The sequence below is a fragment of the Callorhinus ursinus genome, unplaced genomic scaffold, assembly GCF_003265705.2.
Source record: "Callorhinus ursinus isolate GAN/ISIS: 27379988/994484 unplaced genomic scaffold, GSC_fseal_2.0 scaffold43, whole genome shotgun sequence".
NCBI classification, from domain to species: Eukaryota; Metazoa; Chordata; class Mammalia; order Carnivora; family Otariidae; genus Callorhinus; species Callorhinus ursinus.
In genome coordinates, this window is record NW_027397105.1 from 12734658 (window position 1) to 12761743 (window position 27086).

Sequence of the window (27086 nt, forward strand, 5' to 3'; positions counted from 1 at the left end):
CTTTTTTAAAATTTTAATTTATTTCAGAGAGAGTACGAGCAGGGGGGAGGAGCAGAAGAAGCAAACTCCCTGCTGAGCAAAGAGCCCCACGCAGGACTCGATCCCAGGACCCTGGGATCCTGACCTGAGCTCAACCCACTGAGCCACCCAGGCTCCCCTCCTGGGGGATTTCAAAGAGTAAGACCTCCATCAAAGAATTAAAAGACACAGCAGTGATACTTACTATCACAGCCCCTTGTAATTCACCTGTCCAGCGTGTGCAGATGTGCGGGAATGACGGCCGACTTTATAAAGCTGACCAGGGGCTGTCCGATCTCAGCTGCTATCACAGACGCAGCGCCGTTACTGGAACAAGTCCCCATGGCTCCGGGCACGAAGTATGCAGCCAGTGACCGGACTAGTGCATTTTTTTCCCATACCAATTTGTAAGGACCCCCAAGGCACTTTGCCTGTACTTGATGGGGCCCACAGTATACCTTCCCGGAATAGACCCGGGGCTACATTAATTCTGCTTTCTGCTATAATAAGCCTATATACATACTAACTACTTTGATATTCCATCATTCATCACTCTGGTCCACTATATTGATAGCATTTTGCTGACTCGATCTGATAAGCAGGTGGCAGTAAATTCTACAGAGGCTTTAATAAGACAAGTGAACCAAAGCATGAGAAATAAAGTCCCCGAAACTCAGGCCCCCAGCTCAATGAAGTTTCTGGGGGCTCAGGGATCTGAAGCTTGTCAAGATATCCTCTTCAAGGTGAAGGACAAATGCTGCAAGTCACACCACCTACTATGTAAAAAGAGGCACAATACCTGAGAGGTCTTGTTGGGTTTGGGAGGTAGCATACACCACATCGGAGTGTGTTAATTCGACCCATCTCCAGAGGCACCATACGGCTCCTGGTTGCAAGGAGGACCTAAGCTCGGGCTGTCACACACGCTGCACTACCACTCAAATCCTATGATCCAAAGTGTCCCTGGCAAACAAGGATGTTTAGCAGAGACTCTAGCAAGGGCCAATAGGAGACACACAGCACAGACCTCCAGGATCTCAGAGCAACTCCAATCTATGTCCTCCTCCACAGATGTGTATTCTCCTTTCTAGACACAGCTCCTACTTGTTGCTTGGACTTAGCAGATTGAACATGTATCACAGGATGAGCTGACCATGCAGCCTGAGCGTCCCACAACAAAGTGAGTGGTCTGACCCGCTTGGCCTTAAGGTTGGGCGTGTGCAGCCGCTGTAGATCATTTAGGGGCAATGGCATGTGGAAGAGCGAGTGCACGCACGTGCAGAAGGTAAACTGCGTGAACAGGTGGCTCTTTCAACGGACACCTGCTGTACGGCATCAAGTGTTTTTTGTGACCAGGTGACTGAGGACACCTACATACAGTGACGGAGGGAAAGCGTGAGTGGAACTTTGAGCTGTACCTCTGGTTAGCCACTTGTCTGGAATGAGGTAGGGCCGAAAGTACTGATCTACGTTGATCTGTGGTGAGTTGCCAACAGTTTGGTTGGATGGTCGAACATCTGGAACAGGATTCAAGGATTAGTGACAAGGTCTGGCTGGGGACAGACCTCTCAAAATGGGCACCAACTATGAAGATATCTGTATCCATGGGTGCCCGCCAGAGAATCCCTACGGGGATGCTCTTAATGATCAGGGAGACAAAATGGCATGCCTTGTATTTGTAGTCAGCTTCCTTTCCCAGCCACCATGCTTGCTTGGTGGACCCATGAACCAAAGGGCCATCAAGACAGGGGTGGGGGCTAGAATAGGCTCAACTCTTAGACCTGCCCTGGCCAAGGCTCACCAAGCTAACTATCACTGAGTGCCTAACCAGCTAACAGACACTAACACCGAGTCCCTAGGATGGCATTTCCTAAGAGGACCAGCTAGCCACCTGGTGGCAGGTGGACTACACTGGGCCTCTTGCATCATGGAGAGGGCAGAGATTGGTCTTCACTCAATAAACTCATATTCCAGTGATGGACACACCCACCATGCCTGTCAGCACCACCATCCACGGTCACATTCCGCAAATAGCTGTTGATCACAGAACCCAAATCACAGCAAAGGACATTCACGAGCAATGGGCTTGTGTCCATGGGAGTTAACTGTTCTTACTACATCACCCCCCACCAGGAAGCAGCTGGGCATCCTGAGGACTCCGCTATGGGGAAGGAATGGGGTTCTGTCTTCCAGGATGACTTTTATGCCGTTAGCCAGAGGCCGTTACCTGGTGCTGACCGCCCCCCCCCCCCCCCAGCCAGAATACACGGGTCTGAGGATCGAGGCGTGGGAGTGGGGGCTGGCACGCCCCAGTATGACACTTAACAACCCAACCACAGAATCTTTTTATTCCAGGCCTGGAAAACTAGGGCTTCGTTGGTTTGATGGTCTTGGACTCTAAGGGTGGGGGGTAAGCTCCCCCTGAGGGACACAACACTGATTCTGGGTGATCTGAAGAGAATGCTACTCAGCGGGGACAGAGGACTAATCCTGGGATCCAGAGGGATTCTCTGGTGTCTCTCAGTGTTTCCATGTAAGGGAAGTAAAGGACCTTGCAACAAAGGTTTCTAAAAAAGGACACTTCGGCAATGAAGCTTTGGGTCCAGCAGGTAAAAACCAGTTAAGGGAGGGTCTGAGGACAAGGGAAGTGTGGAGGGAGGTGGGGAGGATGTCACAAATGTCAACTACAGTCCTGTGACCAATTGCGGGATCAAGGGCAGTACTAACTGTGCACATTTTCTGATTCATATATGCTCACTGCTCACTTGAAGAGCTTACTACACATGCGTGTTGTTACACCACACCCCTGGTCTCGTCACCAAATGCTGGCAAGGATTCCTACACTGCAGATGACTGATGGTGACCAACTCTGAGAGGGCATGGTTGTGCTGAATCCTGGATGTGTCACCCTGCTGCTCACAAGAGGAGGGAAAGAGGGTCCGAGAAGCAGTGAGCTCACCAGGGAAAGTGAGCAAATGCGGGGTGCGCGGACTTCCCGACACCCAGAGCCATCAGTGGACTGGCCCAAACACATCCGAGCTCTGGCCGCTGGGCCCGGTGGGGCTGCTGTGGCGCCGAGCCTTACCCTGACAGTCCTGTGGCGCCACCGCTCCTCCGCAGCGCCCTCTGGCTGCTGTCAGTAGTAAGGGGAGAGCCGGCCAGTGTTCCGAAGAAAATGTAGCTTTATTATGACATACGAAACACTACAAGCCATTAAGGGAGAAGAGTCAACAGTTCCTCAGAATGACAGGTAAGAGAGAAGTGTAAACATCTTGGCAATAAAATCCACAGCACGATCATTGGAATCTTTTTCTTACAATTTTTGTTTTCAAGGTTATAGTCAACGAAACAGTCACTTGAATTGTCAAAAGAAGGGCCATTTGACCCAGGGAAAGCATACACACCAAGCCAAAGGACAAGAGCACGGGGCTATGTGTTGTGGGGTCGGGGGCGTTGCCGCAGGAAGGAAGCCTCAGACGATCCTGCGCCCTGGAGGGGAGGTCCGGCTGCTCGGGCTGCCCGCCGGGCCCCCCGCTCTCCCAGCCGGACGCTGCTCGGAGCTCACTGCCCACCTCTGAAGACAGAAAGCCCGGTTTCCCTGTGATGCGCTCAAAGGACAGCCAACATCTCAGATACACACGTTACTTTAAAACCACTGGTGGGAGTGTGGAGGCTGGTGGGGGTCACTTGATGATCCCATTAGTGTCAGACGCACTTGGTAATGACCTGAACACCTATACACGGGTTGTTAGGAGGAAACAAGAAAGCCATGTTCCTGAATTTAACAGCTGGCCTGGGAGCCAAAAGAAACATTCCCAGGCCCCGGATGGAGTACTCTGTGGGTAACAGGGTGAATCCCAGCGACCATGTCAGCGGCAGGATGTCCTGCTGTGGCAACATTGCCCACGGTGCTTGTGGTCACAGGAGCTTCCCAGTGGCACAGACACAGGTGACGACTTGCAACGCCAGTGCCAACAGGGAATACCGACAATTATTTTGGATACAAAAAGTTAAAAGTCGTGTCTACAAAAGAGAAACGTGGCCTGTCTGTCCCCAGACCTCATGCTCTTGGGAACAGGTGAGCTCTCCTGAACATGAGCAGACACACATGTGGGAAGCAAGACAGGCCAGACCACAGGGAACCTGCCAGAAAACCCGGGATGATCCAGTAAAGCCAGGTCACAAGGCAGCAAAGCTCACGGCTCAGAACTCTGCAGGCCTGCTTCAGGCAGCTCCTCGTTTGATTTGCTCCTTATTAAAAGGCAACGGTTCTCCCAAAAAGAAATCTTCACAACACGGTCTCACTCACTCACACACACACACACCCCTCAGGCATGGGGGACCATTTCTGAAAATTTGCACCCACCGGTATTTCTGATGACTCCTGCGTATTCCCAAAATGCAGAAATACACTGAGCCTGAACTGAGCAAGTGCTTTAAAAGCTGCATCACTAAGGACTTTGTCGAGTATGATGCTGCTGCAGCATACTCTTGTTGTTTCGTGTATTCTATCATGTTCCACACTGAGTAGTAACTACTCAACTTCTGCTGTTCCTACCCACTTCCAGATCTGGCCCACTGGCTGTGTTTACATGGCCTACCAGCTCAGAATAGTTTGCACATTTTTAAGTAGAGAAAAAAAAATTCCATGACATTTCAGCATCCGTAAGATGCTTTACTGGAACACAGCCATGCTCATCTGTTTCTGTATTAGCTACGGCAGACACCACGTGGCCCATGAAGCCTCAAATATTTACTACCTGGCTCTTCAGAAAAACAAAACAAAAAAAGAAAAAAAAGAGAGAAAAGAAAGGAAAGGAAAGGGAAGGAAACAAGAAAGAGTGCTGAACCTCAAACAGAGGGTTCTCTTCTGTGGGAACGAACATTCCACAGCTCCGATGCAGACCGGGCTCCCAGGACAAATGCTGCCTGTTTCGGGAACGACATTCAAGCAGCTTTTCCTCCCCCACAGAAACGGACAATTGAAGTTTGGGTTTGAACAGACAGATGCATGCAGGATATCTTACAAGGAATAAGGCGAACTGTTCCACCTCCTCGCGCGGCTCCTCCCTCTTCCCAGCAGCTCCCGCGCAGAGCCACCTGCCCCTGCTCCGCGTGAAACTACACCCGGCGGAGTGCGGAGGCAGCAGCGACCAAAGGCAGGCTCCCGTGGAAGCCGCTCCAGCATCCACCCGACCCACGAGCCGCCACGCAGCCACAGGGACAGCGAGCGGGCCGGGTGGCCAGGAAGCAAACAGGAGGAAGGGAACAATGAAGCCACTGAAACACTTCATTTACTCGAAAGGTTAATAGGACACAGACACTTATTAGCCTCGGCCTGACTCGTCTGCCGCCCCCGCCAGCCTTCACCAGGACCCGGACGCTTCGGAAGGGAAGGGGGGGGGGGGCAAGCAACAAAACCAGCACCAATGAAAAAGCAAGATTCACTCTCCAGTATAAAGGAAAACGATCTAAATGTATAAATCCAATAATTCGTTCACATTACTACCATTACGTTTATGAAAGTCACCATTGTGGAAAAAGAGAAAAGGGGAGAGGGCTAAGAAAGTGCCTATTTCCAAAAAAAAAAAAAAAAAAAAAAAAAAAAAAGGCAAGAGAGAACACCGGGCTGACGCTTCCCCATGCAGCTGGATGCTAAGTGATCTGCGCAGCAGACGTGCTTGGGAGCCCCCATTAGTGTCCTCGGTCCCGCGGGCTGGGCGGAGGGGGTCCTTCTATCTGCTGACGAGACGAGGCTAAGAGTCCCAGCTAGCTATCTGATACTAAACCCACAGCGACGCAGGTACTTGCGAAGTCCTCTGTCCTCACACGTCTCTGGCTCCTGTACTTCTCTGCTTTAACGGACCCACGACGGGAAACCAGGCTGGCGCCTTGCTAAACCGAAGCCACAGGACAGACTCCTCCCCCCCCCCCCACCCCCACCCCCCGCACGTGGTCTTGAGGAGCACAGGAGACGCCCAGGGACACGTCCCCGGTGCCCCTCCCCATGCAGGGCCCAGCCCCCACGCCGCTGTGTCCGTCGCGCGGGTCTGGGAGCCTCGTTCGGAGCCCAGCGCCTGTCCACGCAGACACCGCGACCCGGGGCACCCGCCATGCCCGCGCCGCTGGGCCCAGGCTGCACAGGAATCCGATGCTCTCGGGGGCACTTCTGTTTGGGTGGTGGCTTCATGAAGTTGGGGAGGACGGGGATCATTTTGTGAGGCTGGCCAACGCATCGCCCCCATTTCTGTGGACCAGCTGCAGGTAAGGCTACTCATATTCCAGGAACTGTTTGTGGTAGAACAGCAGGTACCTGGGGAGGCAGACAGGAAGCAGGCATACATTCTAATTCACCGAAGTTCACGCAACCCCAAGCTTCTGACACCGGGAACACCCATGTGGTGGTCTCGGCACCCACTGGCAGCCCAACGGCTTGCTTGCTAGGTGCTGGTTCTTAGTCCCCAAGGACAAGGTGCCTTGGCTGGGCAGCAGGGTGCCCAGAGCGAATGCCCGGCCCCCCACCTGTCCACCAGGATATCATGGGAGCCCGTCAGTCCCACCCCCGACACGGCTCCGGGAGCTTCTCAGTCGGCCACTGCAGCTGCCCTCAGGCGGCGGCTACTCTGGGGGAGACTCTTGCAACGGCTTCTGGTCCAAATCCGCCCCTTCCGGCGGCCTCCTCTGGCCTCCTCATTACCCACAAAACTGTCCTGTCTCACACCAATTCTTCTACACACACTCTCTCAAGGGGCGCCCCACCGCTTGGAATAAATACAAAGTGCAGACGCCTCAGGAGCGCTCCGGTCGGCTCATCCCGGCCCACCCTGGAGCGGGGGATTCTACGGCCAGTCTCAAGACGAAGAAGGACTTAACAAGGCAAAAGGTGGATGACAGTGGGCCAGGGAGGAATGAAGCGGGTCAAGAAGGAAGGAGCTCCCCAAGCCCCGCTGTGGCCGCTCACGCAGTGGGGGACAGAAACAACCACCCTCACGCTCTGGGCATGAAGGTGCTCATCGAGAGTGACCCCGCCCATCCGGCTGCCCACCCAGGCTGGCATCCTGTCCAGAACATGCCTCACTACATCAGACACTCAAGGTGAACATCCGGCCGGACGTACCCCTCACTGTCCAGCACGTCCTCAATGCTGGCCTTGGTGATGATGGCATCGTCACACTTGAACCACTGGTCCTTGTGCTGCCGGATGAAGCTGGTGTAGTGGCCACTCTCCAGGGTCCCTTGGTGGTTAACTACGGCAAACAAGGAGTACCTAGTTTGGGAGCGCGGGAGTGGGGAAAGAAGGGGCAGTCAAGTTAGTTTTATCACCATCAGAAGCCTGCAAAGTGCGTAGCCCCCAGACACCCCAAGAACGAAAGCGGGAGCCTGGCAGGCAGGCAGGCGGGGAGGCAGGCCGGCCTAGCCCACTCAGCTCTCGAGCTGCTTTGCGGGAGCCCCATTTAGTGGAAGTGGGGACAGCCAGCCGCGCTGGGGATGCTGTAAGCACGCCGTCCTCTGTTCTTTCTCCCACAGCGACGGCAGCAGGTGGTGAAGGAAAGAACAGAGGCCTTACTACAGCGCGGGTGGATGCAGAGGCCAAGGGGCCCCGAATCCAGACACTGAGCCCTGGCACTAGCACGGCCGTGACCAGCGCACAGGAGCTGGGACAGAGGGGCGCGGGCTCCTCCATTGGGGAGCTTTACGGTGCACGTGTGAAAAGCCCTCTCCCAACAGCCTGCAGCATTTCCAACAAGGGTGGAGGAGCAGCAAGACAGGAGGCAGGCCAGCGGCCAGAGGAAGAGCCGTGCTGTCGCGGGGCCCTCCCCACGTGGCCCACCGGTGCTCCCACGCTCCCCGCTCACGCTGCAGACGCCCGGCGCCAAGCCACGAGGCACCACTTACTTATTGTCATTGTTGAGGCTGTCCGTTGGCTGCTGGTACTGTCCGTTCATCCTGCTCTCTTTGCTGCAACCAACAACAGCACTTCCTCAGCATCATTTACAATAATCACCCAAGCAGATGCGTGGCTCGAATGACAGCAACCACTACCCCCTGGGGACGCGGCACTTGGTGCATTTTAGACACACTTTCTAATTTTTCCAGCCACTCTGCTTTCTAGGGGAAGACCATCCCCGAGTCAAGGTGGGGAAGCAGAGGCCGGGGCTGGAGAAACGAGCTGCGCAGAGCCACGAGGCGCAGATGGACCGGACTCCACCTCGCTGCTTCCAGCCAAGCTTGTGGCGCCGTGTTACGGGGGCCAAGGAGATTAACGCATGTCTGACGTATGAGCGAGTGTCACGGTGATTCGGAGGGTGCATTTTAAGTGGTCTGAGATATCAAGATGTGAATCTACAACTGCAACACCAACTGTGCTCAGCCGTACCCGAAGGCAGTTCCATCCGCCGCAGCGCTGCCTCCTGTGATCGCACCGTGACCGCTCACCACGTCTGGGAGCTGAGAAAGGACCGCTAGGGAAGAGCCGAAGCTGCGGCAGCCCAGCTGAGGAAACTCAACTGTGTCCTGGGTGAAGACCAGGATGATGATTCTGTTTTGGCAGATGTACTTCTAGCTACCTCTACACCGGCTCATCAGGGAACCAGAGCCGATCACGGACCCGACGGAGCCACAGCCCTCCCGGTCACTCATACAGCGTCCCAAACCCTTTCATACCTGGACGCCATGAAGGGCGTCATGTCCAGTTCCAGGGGAAAGGACACGTACGTGGTGATCTTCCGCCTCAGTTTGGCCGAGTGTTCAAATCGCTGCAGAAATTGGGGAGAGAAGAGGATGAAGCTGTAGGGCTTTCTTCCACTCGACACCCCCAAAAGGGGGCTTTTCTCTAGAGCTTACAGACTCAATAACACAATGTTAATCCATGCAAATCTAATTCATGGGGTTCAAAAATGGAGGTTTGAAATGATGCCACTGTTCAAAGTGATCGAGGCCAAGTGTGCAAAAAAGTAATCTTATAACAAACCCAGCAAAGTGCAAGGTGGAAGGAAACAGAACAAACATCCATAAGCTCCGGGAGCAAAAATGGACGTACTGTTCCTTTTACCACAGACATTCCTTCGACTACACTGGGACCACCAAATCCAGCCAGCAAGCCAGGAATGGTGTGGGTTTTCTGTTGAAAGGGTCATAAAATAAAACGAAGACCATAAAACAAAGATTCTATGTGGCCATGACGCCTAAAATATTTACCATCTGACCCTTTATAGAGAAAGCTGACCGACCCCCTGGACTAGATCATAAGGCTCGGGTCTTGTTTGCTTTTAAGTAAAAGAAAACCAGAGAACTCTGGTGTTGTGGGGAGCATGGGGAACCTCGGGGGAAGGAGGAGGAAATTCTTAAACCCCGCCCCCAGAAGAGTAACTCACATCCTACTGTCATTATGAAGTCATCACTCTGGTTCACCACAAACCTCTCTGGGCAACAGAAGACAAGGGAGAGTCACAAGCTACTACTGAGTCACTGCTGTTACAAAATGTACTTCTGGACGCCAAACCGACAGGCTCTAAGTCGTACCAGGGATTAAAAATGCAGTCTGCCGCTGGAGCGTGCTTCCTAGAAAACTTACTTTGAGATGAAAACAGGCTACAATGGGCAGCTTCTTCATGGTGAGCTGCTTCGTGGACTCCTGGTAGCTATGGCAGCCACTGCACTTGATCTTGGCACTGCTTCCTAAGTGCTCCGGTCGGGTAAATCTTCCAGACATTTCAACAATACAGTTTTAGTAAAAAAAAAAAAAAAAAAAAAAAAGATGGCAGAAGTAAGAAAGGAAAAACAATAATTATCACTTTCAGTGGGTTAATTTCCCTACTGAAAACATGCATACAGTTAGGGGTGTTTATAATTTCACAATGGGGAAAAAAATTTCTTCCTTCACCTCTTCCCCTTATCACTTTAAAAGTGATTTTGTTTTTATTTATTTTTTTTAATTAAAAGTCTGGTGAAATAGTAATGATTTTCTAATGACCATAAGACTCAGCAATTCAAATTTCAGAAAAACAACAACTCATGATCATGCAAACGACTATACATAACTGTTTTTTAGCAGCTGTGTTTGTTAACAGTCAAAACACCTGGCAGCAATCAGTGCTGTTCAATGTGCAGATGGTTAAAGAAAATGCTACATGGCCCCGTGGAATACTCATCGGCAACAAACAGGAACAAACTATGGACACACACAACCTGGATGAATCTCCGGAGACTTGTGGTGGGGAGCCTGGGGGAGGAGATCCAAAAGGTTCCATGTTCTATGATTCCATTTACGTAACATTCTCGGAACGCTGAATTTGTAGCTGCCAGGGGTTACGAGGCAGTGGTCGGGGGAGGGACATGGAAGGCTGGAAATGCCCTGCATCCTGACTGCATCGATGTGAATATCCTGATCATTACATTGTACTGTAATTTAACAAGATGTTACCACTGGGGAAACTCAGTAGAGGATACCCAGTCATTATAAATGCATGTGAATCTGTATCCCAAAATAAAAGTTAAATTTTAAAAACGGGGGAATGATCATTCTCAAATGATGAAGACAGACCTCAGACGTAGCAAGGCTGCACTAAGTCCGAAAGCATTTCTGGCACAGGTGGCGGCTACCCATAAAACAGAGGTTTCAATATGGTTTATGCCAAATTTTTTAAGTTTAAAGCTGAAAAGCAAACGAAGTTCATCTTTTCACGAGGAAATCTTTGTTAATCCTTTGGAAATTCCGTGATCTCACCGGGGCAAGATGATGCCTCCTCCTGACCACAGCTGACCCCGCCTGCCCCAGGAGGTGCCCCTGAAGTGGGAAGCCGAGGGAAGCCAAGGAGAGCAGTTAGATCTCATGCGGAAGAACATGGTACAAGGCATCTGAGCGTGTTTGCCCCAACCTGCAAGGACTAGCCCACAAATGTAATTGGCAAAGTCCACAGTGTGGGTAATTCTGTGAAGAACAATCTTGTCTTTTCCACGTAGAAACGGCAAGGAAACCAAAAGGAGGGGGCTGAAGCCTATGGATTTGCAACCAAATGTAATGTGCACACCTAGTCTGGATCCTGAGTTGAACAAACTGTACGGAATAGTTTCTTATAAAATCAATCAGGGCAGTTTAAACACTCGGTACCTGACTGGAAGAGAAGAACGTGCCCATGTTTATAGTGAAGACTCCGGAAATACATGACTTGCCACACACTACCCCATAACCCAATTTTCCAACTCAAACCCATTTGGCCCCAGCCCAAACAAACTGCTCAGGACCGCACCAGGGGCCACAACCGCTTCCCTGACGTCTAGACCAGCTCCTTCAGTCAGCACTAGAGACAGAAGGGACAAGTACTCAGAACGCGTGTCACTACCAGGTAGATCGAGCATGGTGCACTGAGGAAAAACACGGACTTTTACAACTGGAAGCCCAATGCCAGCCCACAGCAGAAATTAGGCAGAGGACTCTGCCCGTGCAGCAAGCATTCAGAAAGCAGGTGTCTGATGGTGCCCAAGGCAACAAACCTACCAAGCCAGGCTGCAAACACTTCCTTCCCCAGTGAAGGAAGCGCCTAAGGCTCATGCTGCAGGAAGTCTCGAATGTGACAGGGTCGAGCTTCCTAAGATGCAGCCTTGTGTGGCTTGTCAACTCAAGAGTAGGGGGTGTGAACGCTGCACTTACCCTCAAATTTGGAAACACAAGTGTCAGCCAGTTTTAACCACTTTGCTAACTATTATCAATTAAGCAACTGATCAATAAGCACACTGCTTCTCCTGAGGATGCACATTTTAAAAACATGTACGCCAGTGCAGTATCAAATGCTGAGTCCAAAGTCATCTTTCGAGGTTTTCTCATTTTTTATTCTTCGGGAAGTTCGATGTTTTGTCATTCTTCTTTCCGTGTGCGGTGCCCCCTAAGTGGAAATGCACTTAACTCAAATCTTCCTCCTCTCTGCCAAACGACACTAACATTCAGACACCAAATATGTCAACCAAACCTTCTTCGACACTAAGAAAATGTCCCACAACGTCAGATACGGAGAGGATTTGGCTTTGAATTCCATAACTGTGAGTGAAGAATGGAAGGACAACAGAGCTCAACTCCCAGATCTTCTCAACTCCCTATCCACGCCACCCCTCCACCCATGTCCGGGGAATTGCCAAACCTGGGTGGGAGGCAGGGCCCATCTTTCTTCATGGAAGTTTACCACAAAGGCCAGGTATTTGCTTTTCCCACCCACCAGCATTCTGGGCACCCGACCTAGGCTCGACCAGTCGGATACTCGTAATGAGGACTCTGCGGCTGGAAAAGTCATTCCCAAGAAGCATCTGGAGGAAGAACTGGTCTTGCCAGGAGCAGCAGCTCCACAGCACCGGAGAGCCACAGGCCAGCAGCGGGCTGCATGTTTCTGGATACTGGTCCCCAAGCCTCGCATGGTGACCACGTGTTTGCTGAGCCAGGTCCTCTTCAGCCTTCCTGTGGATGCGGTCAACTACCCAGTCTCTACCCGCCTAAGCCCAGCAGAGCCCATTTCTGCCGCCTGCAAGCCTGCAAGCACGCCGACCTGCTAAGTGCAGGTGCGCCCTCCCACATGCCTGGCAGAAGACCATCACCACTTGAGGTGCGACACGGGTACAGGAAAGTAGTACGAGGCAGTCTCCTCCCCGAAAGGCTCAAGGAGTACAGGGTGAGCATTCCCCCAGGCAGCTCCCGAGGGGTGATGGCCACCTCTCTGCCCCCGCACCGCTTACCCTCATGACACACTTGAGAACTCAGGAGGGTCTGGAGCTATGGAATTCCATCTACCTCAACTTCCTCCTGCCGGCTTCGCAATCTGCTCTCAACCTAACTCGGAAAGGGCCCCTTTGCTGTTAACACAAACTCGAGACGAACGTGCTCGCCTTTCCTTGGCCACTCGGCTACGCACCCAGCCCCCCGTGGCCCCTGACCAGACAGCTCGGTGGGCATCTCAGTGTGGAAAGTGTCGCTGCCCCCTCCGTGCCCACTTGGTGGGCAAAGCTTCAGGTTTGCTGAAACATACAACTAAGTGCAACCGATTTGTAAACACTGCCTTCAAAAATGGTGGCCTTTTCAGTTCCGATGTTCTTCTTGGTTTCCAAAGTACAAGTTTGATGCCCCATTTACATCTGGACCTACCAGTGTGACGGAGTTGACGCGTTTAAAAATTCTTAACATGCACCTCTGAGCCTGCTGACTACACAGCAAGATAAAAACCAAGCAGCCTGCCCCTCTTCGTAAGGAACACCTCTGCCCAAGGACGCACCTGCGGTGACCTTTAAAGTGAGTAAAAGAAAATAAAGGCTGTAAAACACTCAAGTCCAATAGAATGGTTTAGAAAGGGTCTCTAGTGTCTCTGCTATGGCATGTGAGCTACCCGAGCACGCTGATGGCAACCGGCCCTAAACCCTAGCACTCATCCCAGGTGGAGATGCGGAACACGGACGCGTGCACCACCACAAACAGGCCCATCGCTGGCAGGAAGGGCCCCGCCAGACGCTGGGGCAGCTTCTCAGCCCCGGACGGTGACGGAGCTTCAACCTCAGCTCTCTGGCTCTTGGGCACCTTACCCAGCGGGCAGTGGGGGGCCCACGCCGAGCTGGGTGAACAGAACAGTCCTCTTGCCAACACGTGACAGACTCTACGAGCCACTGGGCACCAGCTGCAGCCACCCGCAGGCTGTCCTGCCTTGTCTCATTTTCTATACCAGACACGTGAGAGAAAATTCTCCTGGGGCCCCGGGTGGCCCTGAATTTCTTCGGACTTTCCTCTGACCGACCACTACCTCGAAGAGCCTCGGGCAGGAGAGAAAAGCCCCTGCTTTGTCTCCAGAAGTGCCGGTGGCTTCCTTACCTCCGCAAGCAGTCCGTGAGCGTAGTGGTTCCTGCTACGTGGCTTTCCCCGTTCACCACGCTGCCCTCACTCCCGGGGCTCAGGGGCCAGAACGGGGTGGAGGAGCCAGGCAGGTCTAAACTGATGTCCCAGAAGGGGTCTATGGTGGTAGAGACTCCGCTAGAAGCGAGAGGAGAGACACATGCAGGTTAGAATGGACGGCCACACAGCCTCCGAGGCGCACCTGGCCCACAACATCCACATCGCCTCACAGCTCTGCCCTTCCGTCCAGATGATATAGAAGGTTACAAAATGAGGGGCTGCTCCCACCCAACACGTCCTGGGCCCCCGAGGGGGCCCTGTGGAGGAAGAGCAGGTAAACCACTTCCGGCAGAGGCCACTCCGAAAGCTACAGTTTCAGAACCCAGAAAATCATTACGATCATTTGAGCTTTTTTTGAAAACAGAGACAGACCCCTGGGCCCCACGTCCGGAAGTTTTGAATTGATGGATCTAGCTCAGCAGCATCTGAGCAACTGGTAACCGTGAGTCCAGGGAGCGATTTAGAGCTCCACGCACACTGCCCGTGGAGAGAACACACCGAGCCAGCGCCGTGCCATGGGATGCTCTACCTAACAGGGCCGGTTCCCTCGCAGACACGGACCGTGAAGGACAGGCTGGGAACTTCACTCCAGATACTCAAACAGGACATAAACCCGAGACAACCTCCTGCTACCGGAATTCAGCAGCCCAGAGCCGACAAGGAGGGCCTCTAAACACTGGAGCAATGCCCGTGACGGTGTCTACGTCACAGAAAACTGGGTGTGTGACCCAGGCAGAACCGCTCCCCTCCCGATATCTCCTCTGTCCTCTACCAACTGCACGTGGGAATCCAGCAGAGGTTCTGAAATAACTTGAGTGGATCGTGACCAGGATTTTTTAAAACCCTGAAACTGAAAAACACAGAGGAGTGTGCACGGAGGTCGAAAGGGAGGGTTCTTGCAACCTCACTGACCCATGCATCCTCCTCCTGGAAATCAAAGCTCTGCACGCTGAGCAAAGCTGTGAACAATCAGGGACACCAGTCTGGAGAACATGGGAAAGGAAACCGGGACATGAAAAGCAACACATTTTGGAGCACGGGTGCCAAGGATCTGCCAGGTGTGCACCAGTCCCTCCGGAAGGCAGGGCTCTTATTTAGCTCCTGGGAGAACAAGATGTGGCGGGGAGAAGCTTCAGGGCACACCCTCCCAGGTGTGCACGGGAACAAAGATGGCCCTGGGGACCTGCTCCAGACGACCTGCAGCACTCGGGGCGACCTGCTCCTCTGTGGGCCTCCTGTACTGGAGCTGATTTATCTCAACACATTTGATGGCTTGGCTGTTTAACCTCAGCTCGTCCTGCTCCACGTTCGGTTGCTGCAAAGGCTCCTCTTGTAAGAGCCACACCACCTACTCATCCACACATCACCGAAGAGCCAGAGCCGTGGGGGCATGGACTAAACTTCTGGCTCTAAGTGTTAAACTTCTAAAACCTGCTCAAAACACAGCAGTTTTGTGGGCTGAACATGTCCCATGATGTTCCAAAAGCAGCACCTAGAACCAAGTCGGTCTCATGGGCAGGACCTGGGGTCCCACATCACGGTCTGCTCAGCACAGCCCAGGCGGCCTCTCGTGTTCCAGAACACCGGGTGTTGTGCGGGAAGCCTCGCACACTTACTGGCAGACTTGGCAGGTGACGTCCGACTGCAGCCCGCCCGTGAAGATCTGGTCTATGATGCAGTTGCAGTGGTTGGGGTTGTTGGCCTTCTTCCCGTTATCGTCACCTGGGGAAAGATCACAGCTGTGTGATTTGCATCTGGGCCCCTGAGTCCACAAGCTTCCTAAGAGCCACCGGCCCAAGGTGCGAGGCCATTCACCTGCAGAGGCTGATGAAGCCAAAGTGCCGATATTTTCACAAGGGCACAGGAGGACCCTTATTCGAACCAGGAGACTTGGAGGAAAAAGAGGAAACAACCCAGCTAGCTTATTTTCAATTTGCTTCTTTTTCTCCATTCCCTAAAATCCGCTTGGCTTCTATCTAGATGCCATGATGTAGCTAACTCCCAGTCACTGGGGAGAGTCACAGATTCCCCTTTCCCCCCACAGAACAACTGAGCGGCCCTGCCATGGTGGGGCGCCCCACGCTGCCAGGGAATGCCTGCTCCCCCGCTGCGCAGCACGGACACGGCGCCCCGACTTCAGAAAACATCTCTGCAGGACTCCCGTCGGTCTGTTTTCCCCATCAGCTCCCGCACCCTGCAACTTCACAAACAGCTCTGCTTTCTAAGCATTTGCACCTAGATAAGTACCACTCCTATCCGCTCTAGTTCAACACGGGTTTTATTTATACATTCGGGGGCAGATATACGAATACAAAGCTTACATGCTGGAACACAATATATGTCGTAAATACATACTATAGAACTTTCATTCAACCAGAGAGGATAGACTGTGTTTATCTGTATATATGTTTCTTCTCAAACAAGTGAAATTACTACCTAGGAATAAAGGATGCCCACTAGGTCTTTTGACAGCAAATTGCCTAGAGAGATTAGAGAGAAAATGCTACCCACAAAGATTTCAAGTTCATGGGACAAAATGTCAGGATACAGGAAAATACATATAGGAAACCACAAAGGAAAATAAGCCAAAAGATACCCGATGCTCGCAACCACATAAAAACACGACCCAGCCAAGTGAACTAGCGCGGCTGAAGGAGAAATTGGAACACCTGCTTTTTTTTTTTTTTTTTAAGATTTTCTTTATTTGTCAGAAAAAGAGAGAGAGGGAACACAAGCAGGGGGAGTGGGAGAGGGAGAAGCAGGCTCCCCGCTGCGCAGGGAGCCCAATGCGGGACTTGATCCCAGGACCTTGGGATCATGACCTGAGCCGAAGGCAGACACTTAACCGACTGAGCCACCCAGGCACCCTGGAACACACTGCCTCTGATGAGACATTTCTTGTGATGTGTGAAACAGAATTATGTCAGAGAAGTGGATCATGATCATTGCATCATGTTTCTGTCAGATGAATGTTTTCCCAGCAATGCATTTGAAGCGGCTGATTTTTAGGACTAATGCTGGTTACAGAAGCCTCATGATTATCCTCAAGTGCTCGGAATGATAATTTAATGGTCTTACACAGCGGCTCTTTTCGGTTTGTATGTTATACTTCATACTAGGAAACCAAACCCCACCTAAGCTATTCAGCACTATTTATTTGGCTCCTCGGGTGAGCACTGAAAGGATGTATAGGTTTTTCAGGAGAAAAGCACTTAAGTACACAAAATAGCCAGAACCCAAAGCCCTGACAGCTGATGAGAACAAGCACCGTATTCGGAGTTTGGCTGGCCTCGAACTTGTGCTGTCAGACCTCACAGGGCATTTGGGAGAGCAGCCCCGTGACTGTAGCCCCGTGACTCCCTAAGCAGGAGGCCTGGGGAACAGAACTGTGGTCTAACAGAATCACCTACAACCCACCGGTCCAGCCCAGAGGCCACAGGTAAGCAGGTAACTTCGTCACCCCAACCCCCGTCAGCTATACCTGGGTGCGCTCCCTGAACTGGCATCACCGGGGACCCAGGAGGAAACGGCTGACCTCACTCCACACCCACTGAACAGAAGCAGCAAGGAGCCCTCCAGGGGACTGTGACCCATCACGGTCGAGAATGCCCCTCAGCGGACCCTGCGTCAGCACACTTGGGCGGGCGGAGGGCCCTCAGACTGGGAGCCCCGCCACAGGGAGGGCAAGAGGAGGGACCCGCGGTGGCTTGTTATTCAGTCCTAACCTCCGGCCCCGAGCCCGAAGAGCTGCCTCCCCCAGATTATCCAAACCCACCCACGTCTGAGACCCCTGAGGGGGCTGCCTCCTTCTGGGAGCCCAACTGTGGGACAGAAGCCAAGACCCAGTGAAGTCCTGAGAGAGACCTGAGAAAGCCCTTGGGCTGGACCCCAAAATGAGCGTGACTTAGGGTCAGGGAAGCACTGGAGAGCATGCAGGCCCAGTTTTGTATTTTCAGCTCTTTCTGGCGACTTTAGCGCCATGATCGGTCCTTCTGGAGACCCCACCAGGGGAGGGAGCCACTGTTGATGGTTCAGCTGCATTTGGAGCATATATGGAATTTTCTGGCGTGTCAGGGGCCATGGTAACCCGGAGGAGCCGCAGACCCGCTCCCTCACAATCAGGCCGAGAGGAAGCCGGCAGCAGAGGACTCCAGGCCCATCAAGTACGGAGAGTTCTGTTCATGCTACGGGTTTTACAGGACCAACCGCCATGCTCTTCCCCTCCCAGCAAGGTCGGAAGATGACACCCCAAACCATTTCCTCCTCTTAAACTATGAAGAACCTCTCTGGGGTATTAATGAGGAAAAACAATACAATTAGAACACAAGTGCCAGGAGTCCCCCGGGGTGGTGTTTGAGAGCGCCCCCTACCCCAGGCGGGGGGAATGGCGGAACCGGGGTGCAGAGCAGTACCTCTGCAGTGCCGGTACAGGGCGTCCGGGCACCAACCCCACCGCGCCCCCCCAATCCGCGGAACCGCGGCGGAGCTGCACCTTTGCAGTGCTGGTGCAGGACGTCCAGCAGCAGCCCCCCAACCGCGCCCCCATGCCCCCCACTGTGCCCCCCCCCAGAACCGGGGCGGAGCCGCACCTTTGCAGTGCCGGTGCAGGACATCCAGAGCGGCGATGAGGAACTCGTGCGCATCCTGCTGCTCGTACCCCGCCAGGTGCCGCGCGTGAGTCCACACCAGGTGCAGCAACTTGTAGGGGATGTGGGGGGAACGGTGCCCCGAGTAGAACTGCTCACAGACGGAGAGGAGGAAAACTGTCAGGAGTAAGTACTACACTCTGAACACAAAGCACACACGATAAAAAAATCCGTAACCACCGCCTAGAACTTCTTGCGGTTACTCGGACAAAAGGATTTACTCCCTCCCCTTTTATTTTTTTTTTCCAAAATGTATTTTCATGTGGACTCCCTGGACTTTTTGAATCATTTTGTCCCTTCCCACTGTCGGTTTTCTACAGAGAAGCCAAAATGAGGAATGGGGAGTGCCCCATGCGGACACAAGGTGGGCGGCCGGCACCAGGCTGCGCTCAGAGGTACTGAAGAATCAGCAGACGAGGCAGAACCCGCCGGCTCCTCTGCTAGGCCCCTGAAGCACATGTGGGTGCACTCGGCAGCCAGGGGCAGGCGATGGCCCCGATCTGTAGTTGGGCAGCCTCTTCGGTCACTAGGTGTGGGGGATCCCGCCCAGGGACGCCTGAGCCCACGCCTGAGCTCTGTCCCGCTGTGAGTGCAGCCTAGGCCCCAAGCAGAACAGAACCTGATGTGCGGGGCGGAGGGCCACCAAGACAGGTGTTCTGGTGGAGCACACACAGACCTGGCAAGAGACGACAAGGGCCACTCTCCTTGAGAACAGGACGACAGACAATGAGGAGGATGGAACGACCACAGCATTTACAGACAAATGTCTCGCACCGGTTGCGCCCCCTCCAAAGGGCCCCTTCTCATCCTCCAAGTCGGCACCACGCCTCCAAGTGATGCCAATAGTCCCTAGCAATTCCCTTTGGAAAAAATGTTTCATAAGAAATGCATGTATTATTCCCTGTGCAAGGTTCCAGAAACCTGCCTTCCTTTATTATGTGAGCTTGATTTTTATAAAGGAAAAGTACACGCGGTCACAGAAATGGTACTCTCCCCACGCCAGCAGCACTCACCTCCTGAAACAGCGACGACATCTCGCAGACCAGACACGAGCTGGGGGTCTGCATCTCACACCTGTGCCTGTCGGAGAGGAAGAAGTCTCGCAGGAGCGGCGTGTGGGTGAGCGCCTGGACGATGCAGTTCATGAAGCAGGTGTTGCCAAGGTTGATCAGCCCCCGCAAACCTGGGCAGAATAAACTTGAGTCTTCTTACAGGACAGACCATCAGAGCCCCAGGGCAGGGACCATTTCCGTCCATCACCATGAGGCCCCCCCTAAGCCTACCCACCCCAGCTCCCCCCTCCCCCGGAGAACAGGTGCTCCAGAAGTTGGGGGGGGGGGGAATGATGAACGACTTATACAAAGGCTTAAGGAGAACTGTGCTATGAAATCCACCTGTTTACATCGACTTTTAAACCCACAGAAGCCAGCCTTCCTGGCAGAACAAACCACCGCTATGGGCGCTGTTGCCCACCTACCTATGGTGCAGTTGGAGGTGATCTTTCGCCTTTTCGGGTTGTGTTTCAGCAGTTCAAGCTCCCGTTTGGTGGGCTCCCAAGTTGAAAACTTCTCCCCAACGCCTAAGCAGATGGAAGACAGTTCCCGTTGCCATGAACTCACTTTTCATCAAGTGTGTTTGTAAATAAAAGTGATGGTGATAGAATACTTATCAGCTTGTATTTCAAAGAGGGGCAGCCACAACACGAGGTCTTTGTTGAACCGTATTATACTGCAACGGGCTAAAAAGAATACTTAGGAGGAGTTTCTTTTAGAAAATGTGTGGTGAATAAGCGGTTTCCTGTGAGAAAGGCAACATCTCCAATTAACGCTACCATAACGCTAATGCCAAGACGGGGATTTTTTGCAAAGCCTTTAATCCCTGAGTAGCGAGACTGCACCAGCCCCAGGGGCAAATGCTACACTTGGCACTGAGATGAGGGGTCTCCCGTGAAAGAGTGAAAGCACAGGGAGAAAACGCACTCGCTGAAACACAGTTTGAAAATACATCGTGTTGAATAGCCGTACCCACAGAAGACTTAATCAATACCACAGACAATGGTGCAGATGCTAATTGTCACAATTCATCTAATAGCTACTTGTTCCATGTGACTTAAAATTTCTGCAAAATTCAATGAACTTTAGACATACTATCTCACTGACACACAGAGTTGTAGAATTATTTTAGAAGAGTTCTGTTTTATTCTGGGCCATGCATTTCTTAGCTCCTGTGGGTAAAATGTTCTTCCCAGAGAAATAATATATTCAGACTTAGTTGCAATGTTACTAAATTTTTGAGGGAGAAAAGAATAGGAAGTTGGTTAAAGAGACTGTTCTCCAGAAAAGATGTGTTACATACAAACAATTCCGATCACAGAGAGCACCTGTTTCTATTGTTCCATTCTCAAAAAAACAGGGAGTTTGAAAGCAGAGCTATTAAGGCCAAAAAGTGTAAAGCAGATACCGGGATTCCATGTTCTCTCTATAAACAGTGGAAGTTCTGCTCACTGAGAGATGCTCACTAGTCAAGTGGGGTAAACTATACGTCCTACTGTTGTAAAATCCTTTTACTGTTACAGCAACTGCCAAAAATGGAAAACTAAAGAAAAAATCAAGGAAACAAAAAAGAAAGAATAGGGAAAACAGCCACATATTGTTGTGTGTACCCCCGACTACGCATCCGATGAAGAACGCACGTGTGAGCACAGGGAACTGACAGCACCAGAGAACCCCACGCTGGGACCAGAAAACACATATTGGTCCCTGCCCCGAGGCTCCTCAAACCCTTATGATTTCCTAAGTGCTAAGAGCACTAGGAGCATCTTTCTTCTAATGAGGTGACTCCCAGTGGGCTCGTGGAGGCGGCCGGTTGCCAGAGAGACCACACCATGAGGAAAAGCTTGGCATTTTCAGCCCTCCTCCCCTGGCCCCCTGCAGAGGGCGCCTGCCCACCTGTCTGGCCAGTCACCTCACCTGCTTCTCCGGGACCCTCAACTGGCGCCTACAGGGGGAAGCGAGCAGCTGTGAGGGTTCTTCCCACCAAATCAAGACCCAACCTGCAAAAACCCAGAGGCTATCCCATCTCCCGACTCTGACCTTCTCCCTAGATATTGATCTTTCTCTTGATAAGCCCTGACCTTGACAGACATGAGGGAATGCACAAGTAGGAACCAAAACAGGCAACGTAAATCTAGGCAAAACCAAACCTTGCATTTTCCAAGCTTTCCGTTGCTCCTCTTTGGCAATGATCTCCATGTCTTTGTCATATATGTAGTCCTGACACAAAAAGCAGTAGATGCCTCCATACATAAGCTCTATGGCTGAAAAGAGAAAGAGGGAAAGAGAGATCAAATTGAATTAAAAACTTAAAGGTAACACTTAATAAGGTCACAAAGGAAACAGCTAAGTGTTTTAGACATTTTACTGTTTCCACCATTCCCCTACTCTCAAACCATAGAAACCTCTTTTTATAAAAGGATTTCACCTCCCACTTCAGACCTTTATCCTAAGCAGGTGAGGTATGTGTATTTTCCCTGGAAGCTCAGGACTTCCGAGGCCGAGGAATGTGAGAATGAGAGGCGTCACATCCATATTTTATAAAGGACCTCAAGGACCAGGACGCTCCATCTATTCTCTGAAACAGTGGTACTTAAAACAAGGAAGGGGCAGCCAGTTAAGCGGCTGCCTTGGGCTCAGGCCCCGCCCACCCCCCCCCCCCCCGAGCTTGTGCTCATCTTCTCTCTCAAATAAAAAATTAAAAAAAAAAAGGAAAAACTTTCATAGAGTATGATCAGCTCATAAGGATTCGTAGCCACCTGACATGCATAACTGTGTTTTACTACATCTAGAATTCCTGATACGACTACAAAAAGGAATGCCTCAGCGGTCTGCCTACTCTTACTTTGACAGTGGTAAAATATCCTCTACCCAGACAATCTTCACTTCTTGACCCACAGAGCTGACTCCTGCCCACCTGTGAGTGGGTCTTATGCATTTTCTCAACTGCATCATCTATAAAAACTGGCTCTTAGTTACTTCCTAATAAAGTAAGATAAAGTCCTTTAATTTAAGCACCTGGAAGAAAGGTGCCTCAATTCAACAGTTAAAAAGAATCTTTTCTGGCTTGGATTCAGCAAGCAACAGAAGATGTCTGAGAGGCAATGCAGCACAAAGAGCACAGATTTAGAATAACTGGGATTAATCCCAGCTCTGTACTTACTAGTTACGCACCTCTGATAAATTACTCCACTTCCCCGAGCCTCAGCTTCCCCTTTGGTGTAGTGGTGACGGTAACAGCACTAAGAGCTCATAGGTTTGTATGGTGATTTTGTAACTTTACAGTACACCTAGCGCGCAGTCATGTCTTCATACGACACAGCTTGTATCAGAGTCCGTGTCTTCAGTTGCCAGGACACATCAGTAATATTGTGGGGGATCTTTAAAGTCCTCTAAAGCAGATGTAGTAGAGCCCAATTTAAGAGTCCCATACCTACCCCTTGCCTCTCACCCAAAACTGACAAAATTCCCACAAATTCTTTGAAAGTTGCCATCAAAGCTGCTGCAGAGCGCTTGGCTGCCCCTTGGCACTGTGCATTCCTTGAATGGGATAGTTCCTGGCATGGGATACCAAAGCCCGAGACAGACTACAATGAGGATGACAGAAATTTTCAGGAAAGCAGAGACATTCAATAAAAAATATGCCAAGCAAGTTACACAGCAGGCTCTGCGCTCAGTGGGGAGTCGGCTTGAGATCCTCTCTTTCCCTCTCCATCTGCCCCTTGCCCCTTGCCCCCGTCTCTCTAATAAAAAAAAAAATAAAAAAAAAAACAAAAGCCGTATATATATATATATATATATATATACCCATATATATATATACACATATATATATATACATATATATATGCCTAGCATACAGCCAACAGCACAACTACCCGCCTGAGGAAGGCATATAAATATTTCAATGTGTGTTCAAGTCCTCCTAAACAAGCTCTTCTTCAAGGCACCTTTCCACACCCAACAATTCACTCACCGTGTAAAACGAATGATGCCAGTTATGGTGCCAAGAGCACTCAGTGGGGGAACACCAACCTTCCCAACAAAAGGTGGCATGACCAGAAAACCACCAACAAAAGAATGAAGCTCAATCCTGACCTTCCCATCATATACAAAAATGAACTCAGAATGCATCAGCAACCTCAATAAAGCACTAGAAGTATACAACTATTAGAAGAAAATCTAGGGGGGTTAAATCTTCATGACCTCAGATTTGGCGATGGACTCAGATTTGACACCAAAAACATGAGCAACTAAAGAAAAAACTTGATAAATTGGGCTTCATCAAAACTAGACTTTGTGCCTCAAAGAACATTATTAAAGAAGTGAAAAGACAACCCACAGAATGGGAGACAGTATCTGCAAAGCATATATCTGGTAAGGGTTCATTATCCAGGAGAGAGATATATATCTCCAAGAGGGGGGTGTGTGTGTGAATATATATATATATATATATATATATATATATATATATATATATCCAAAATAAAAAAAAATATGTATCTCATAAAGTACAACAAAAAGACAACCCAACCCAATTAAAAACATGAACAGGTGACTTGAACAGACATATCTCCAAAGAAGATATATGAAGGACCAAGAAGCACATGAAAAAAAAAACATTTAACATCCCTGGTCATTGAGAAAATGCACATCAAAGCCACAATAAGACACCACTTCACACCCATCATAACGGCCAGAGTTACTAAAAAAAAGAAAGTAAATGTTGACCAGCATGTGGAGAAACTGGAACCCTCATACAAGGCTGGTGGGAACAGAAAACAGTGCAGCCACTGTGGGAAAGTCTGGTGGCCCCACAAAAAATCCAACACAGAGTTGCCATATGACCCTGCTGTTTCGCTCCTAGGAATAGATCTAAAATAAATGAAAACATTTGTCCACACAGAAACTCATACACAAGTGTTTAATGCAGAATGACTCGTAAGAGCCAAAAGGTGGAAACAACCCAAATGTCCACTAATGGACGAAAAGATTAACAAAATATGGAAGATCCACACAATGTGCGATCACTTAAACATACAAAGGAATGAATTACTGATGCACGCTACAGCATGGATGAACCCTGAAACATGCTAAGAGAAAGAAGCTAGACACAAAGGGTCATCTACTGTACCACTCCTTTTAAAGATTTTATTTTATTTATTTGAGAGAGTGAGAGAGTGAGCACAAGACAGGGAAGGTCAGAGGGAGGAGCAGACTCCCCGCTGAGCAGGGAGCCCGATGTGGGACTCGATCCCGGGATTCTGGGATCATGACCTGAGCTGAAGGCAGTCGCCTAACCAACTGAGCCACCCAGGCGCCCTGTACCATTCCTTTTATAAAATATTCAGAATAGGCGAATCCAGAGAGACAACAAGCAGATTAGCGATTTCAGGTGGTGGGGGAGGGGTTGGGGGAGGGAGAATTCATTCCTGGAGGTGGGGTTTTCTTCTGAGATGAAAAAGTTCTGAGGTAGAGAGATGGTGTTTGCACAATGTGGTGAGTAAATGCCACTCAATTGTACGCTTGAAACTGTTTAATTGTACGTTCTGTGAATTTCACCTCAATATAAAATATAAAAGCAACACCTACAATCAAGGTAGTTCCCTTGGAAAATCATTTCACAGTCGAGATGGGGGTACACTGGGAGTTCGCAAAGCCACAGCTGACACAGGCACCATGCCTGCCCGCACCACGCATGGTCCTTTCCCCTTCGGTCACAGGGTGACCTAGAGAACGGAAGGAGACCACCACCAGGTGCTAGGTGAGAGCTGATATCCCGCCCCCACCATCACGTGCTCTTTGAGGAGCAATGAAAGTAACTCTTCTAAGACACATGGAACGAGGCTAAAGGCATTACTTTTACACCTTTGTGGCTCATGGTGGCAAAATCTAAGTACTTTGAGACTTAGTGTAAGAAGCCAGAAGGTATGAAATCCAACAGCTCCCCGTTTGTCACCTACACTCCCGCAACAGGTCCCACAGTCAACTGGAAGTACGCCAGCCCATCGGAGGGAACACCCCGAATGAGAGTAAGCTCTCTCTCCTCAAGGGTGTATTTATTCATCACGTTGCATTAAGGCAACTTTATAGGGCAGGATGGACCAAGAAGTAGAACCTTCCTCCATCAGACTCTCCTTGTCCTGTGCCTTCCTCATCTGTCCCTCCACAAGACCTTCGACAATGACCTTATTGCTACTAATACTCTATCTTTAAGTGCATCATCCACAATATTCAGACAAGACTCAGTTCAGGCCTCTTATACTACTCCAACTAAAAACCAGATGCGCTGAGAATTTTCCCAATACTCTACTTCCAGTCCCAACATTATACTACTGAATATCCCCTGGGAGGTGGAGCAACTTGACCAAAGTTGCCTTAATGCAACGTGATGAAAACTGAGGTTCCTCAGTCCCCACACCACTGCTCAATTACTTTGCCCTTGGACATCCTGCAAAATGCTCCGTGTAAAAACCTCAATGTCGACAGCCTAGAAGCTGCTCTGGAGATGGCAGGTGGGAGCGGTAGTGAGATGCACAGGGTGCAGGGTGGGCAGGTGCTCTCAACAAGTCGGGAAAGACGGAGACCAAAGGGCGAGGTGGGAGTCAGGCTGCCCTGGGTCACTCTCACACTTCAGCTTCCCCCTCCTGTGCCCGCCGCCCTCCTCCCCACCCGGACACAGAAATCTAATTTCTAGCTTGGTTAAACACATATGCAAACAATACCCATATTGTTTAAATAAATTAAGGGACTCTAACACAGCAAAGAACTGATCTTTCTCCCATTTCAAGGTTTTGTTTCTGAAAGCAAACTTTCTAAAACTTATGCTTTCTAGCAAAAGCCCACACAGAGTTTCAGTCAGGTGGACGAAATGAATAAATTTCTGAAGTGATTTTTATAGATGACTCTGGATAATAGTAAGATTCTTCAGAGAGCTTTTTTAAGTGCAAATAGATTTCCAATTTTCCATAACCCTTTAAGCCCATGAAGTCACAGCCCAGGAAAAAGAGCAGAGAGGCCTACGTGGGTCTGGTCTGAGATACAGACATGGCAGGAATACTCTTCATTTATATTGTGAAAGCACGTATCTACATTAAGTAAATGGTACATAATTTTGTCACACCCATACTGTCCCGAGGAGTGTCTTTTCCGTCTGGTTAGTCAATGTAAGAGATCACGGATGACCTCATTCCTCCGTGGGACATAATTCATGAGAGCACCACAGGCACCATAAGCTCTCTTTCCAAAAAGGCCAATCAGCTCATCATCACAATTTGAGTCCCCTTGTTCCAAGCAGGTTTTTTACGAGCGCTTGCTGTGAGTTCTTAGTTACGAGTGTGGCAGTCCAAGAGGGATGACTCAGTTAGTACATTCCATTTCTACTATTTCTACTATCGAAAAAGGCCTAAAAAGATCTTTAACTGGAATCACCGAGCCCCCATGAAGTTT

At 50.6% G+C, this 27086-nt stretch overlaps 2 protein-coding genes across 3 annotated transcripts in view; one reads left to right on the forward strand and one right to left on the reverse strand.

The window, feature by feature from the left end:
• TNFRSF13B (TNF receptor superfamily member 13B) overlaps positions 1-4845 on the forward strand; it is a 47915-nt gene extending 43070 nt beyond the window's left edge. For both annotated transcript variants that reach the window (XM_025864402.2, XM_025864401.2), the window contains exon 8: positions 28-4845. The gene's annotated coding sequence lies outside the window, so the exon portion shown is untranslated. The remainder of the gene's footprint in view (positions 1-27) is intronic.
• USP22 (ubiquitin specific peptidase 22) overlaps positions 3183-27086 on the reverse strand; it is a 46958-nt gene continuing 23054 nt past the window's right edge. Inside the window, exons 3-13 of the mRNA XM_025863873.2 lie at positions 21788-21901; positions 20063-20164; positions 19599-19768; positions 18529-18676; positions 15556-15661; positions 13859-14017; positions 9593-9719; positions 8683-8774; positions 7915-7977; positions 7136-7285; positions 3183-6331 (exon numbers count right to left, since the gene is read on the reverse strand). Coding sequence (XP_025719658.1) covers positions 6289-6331; positions 7136-7285; positions 7915-7977; positions 8683-8774; positions 9593-9719; positions 13859-14017; positions 15556-15661; positions 18529-18676; positions 19599-19768; positions 20063-20164; positions 21788-21901 — 1274 coding nt within the window. The 3' untranslated portion in view covers positions 3183-6288. The remainder of the gene's footprint in view (positions 6332-7135; positions 7286-7914; positions 7978-8682; positions 8775-9592; positions 9720-13858; positions 14018-15555; positions 15662-18528; positions 18677-19598; positions 19769-20062; positions 20165-21787; positions 21902-27086) is intronic.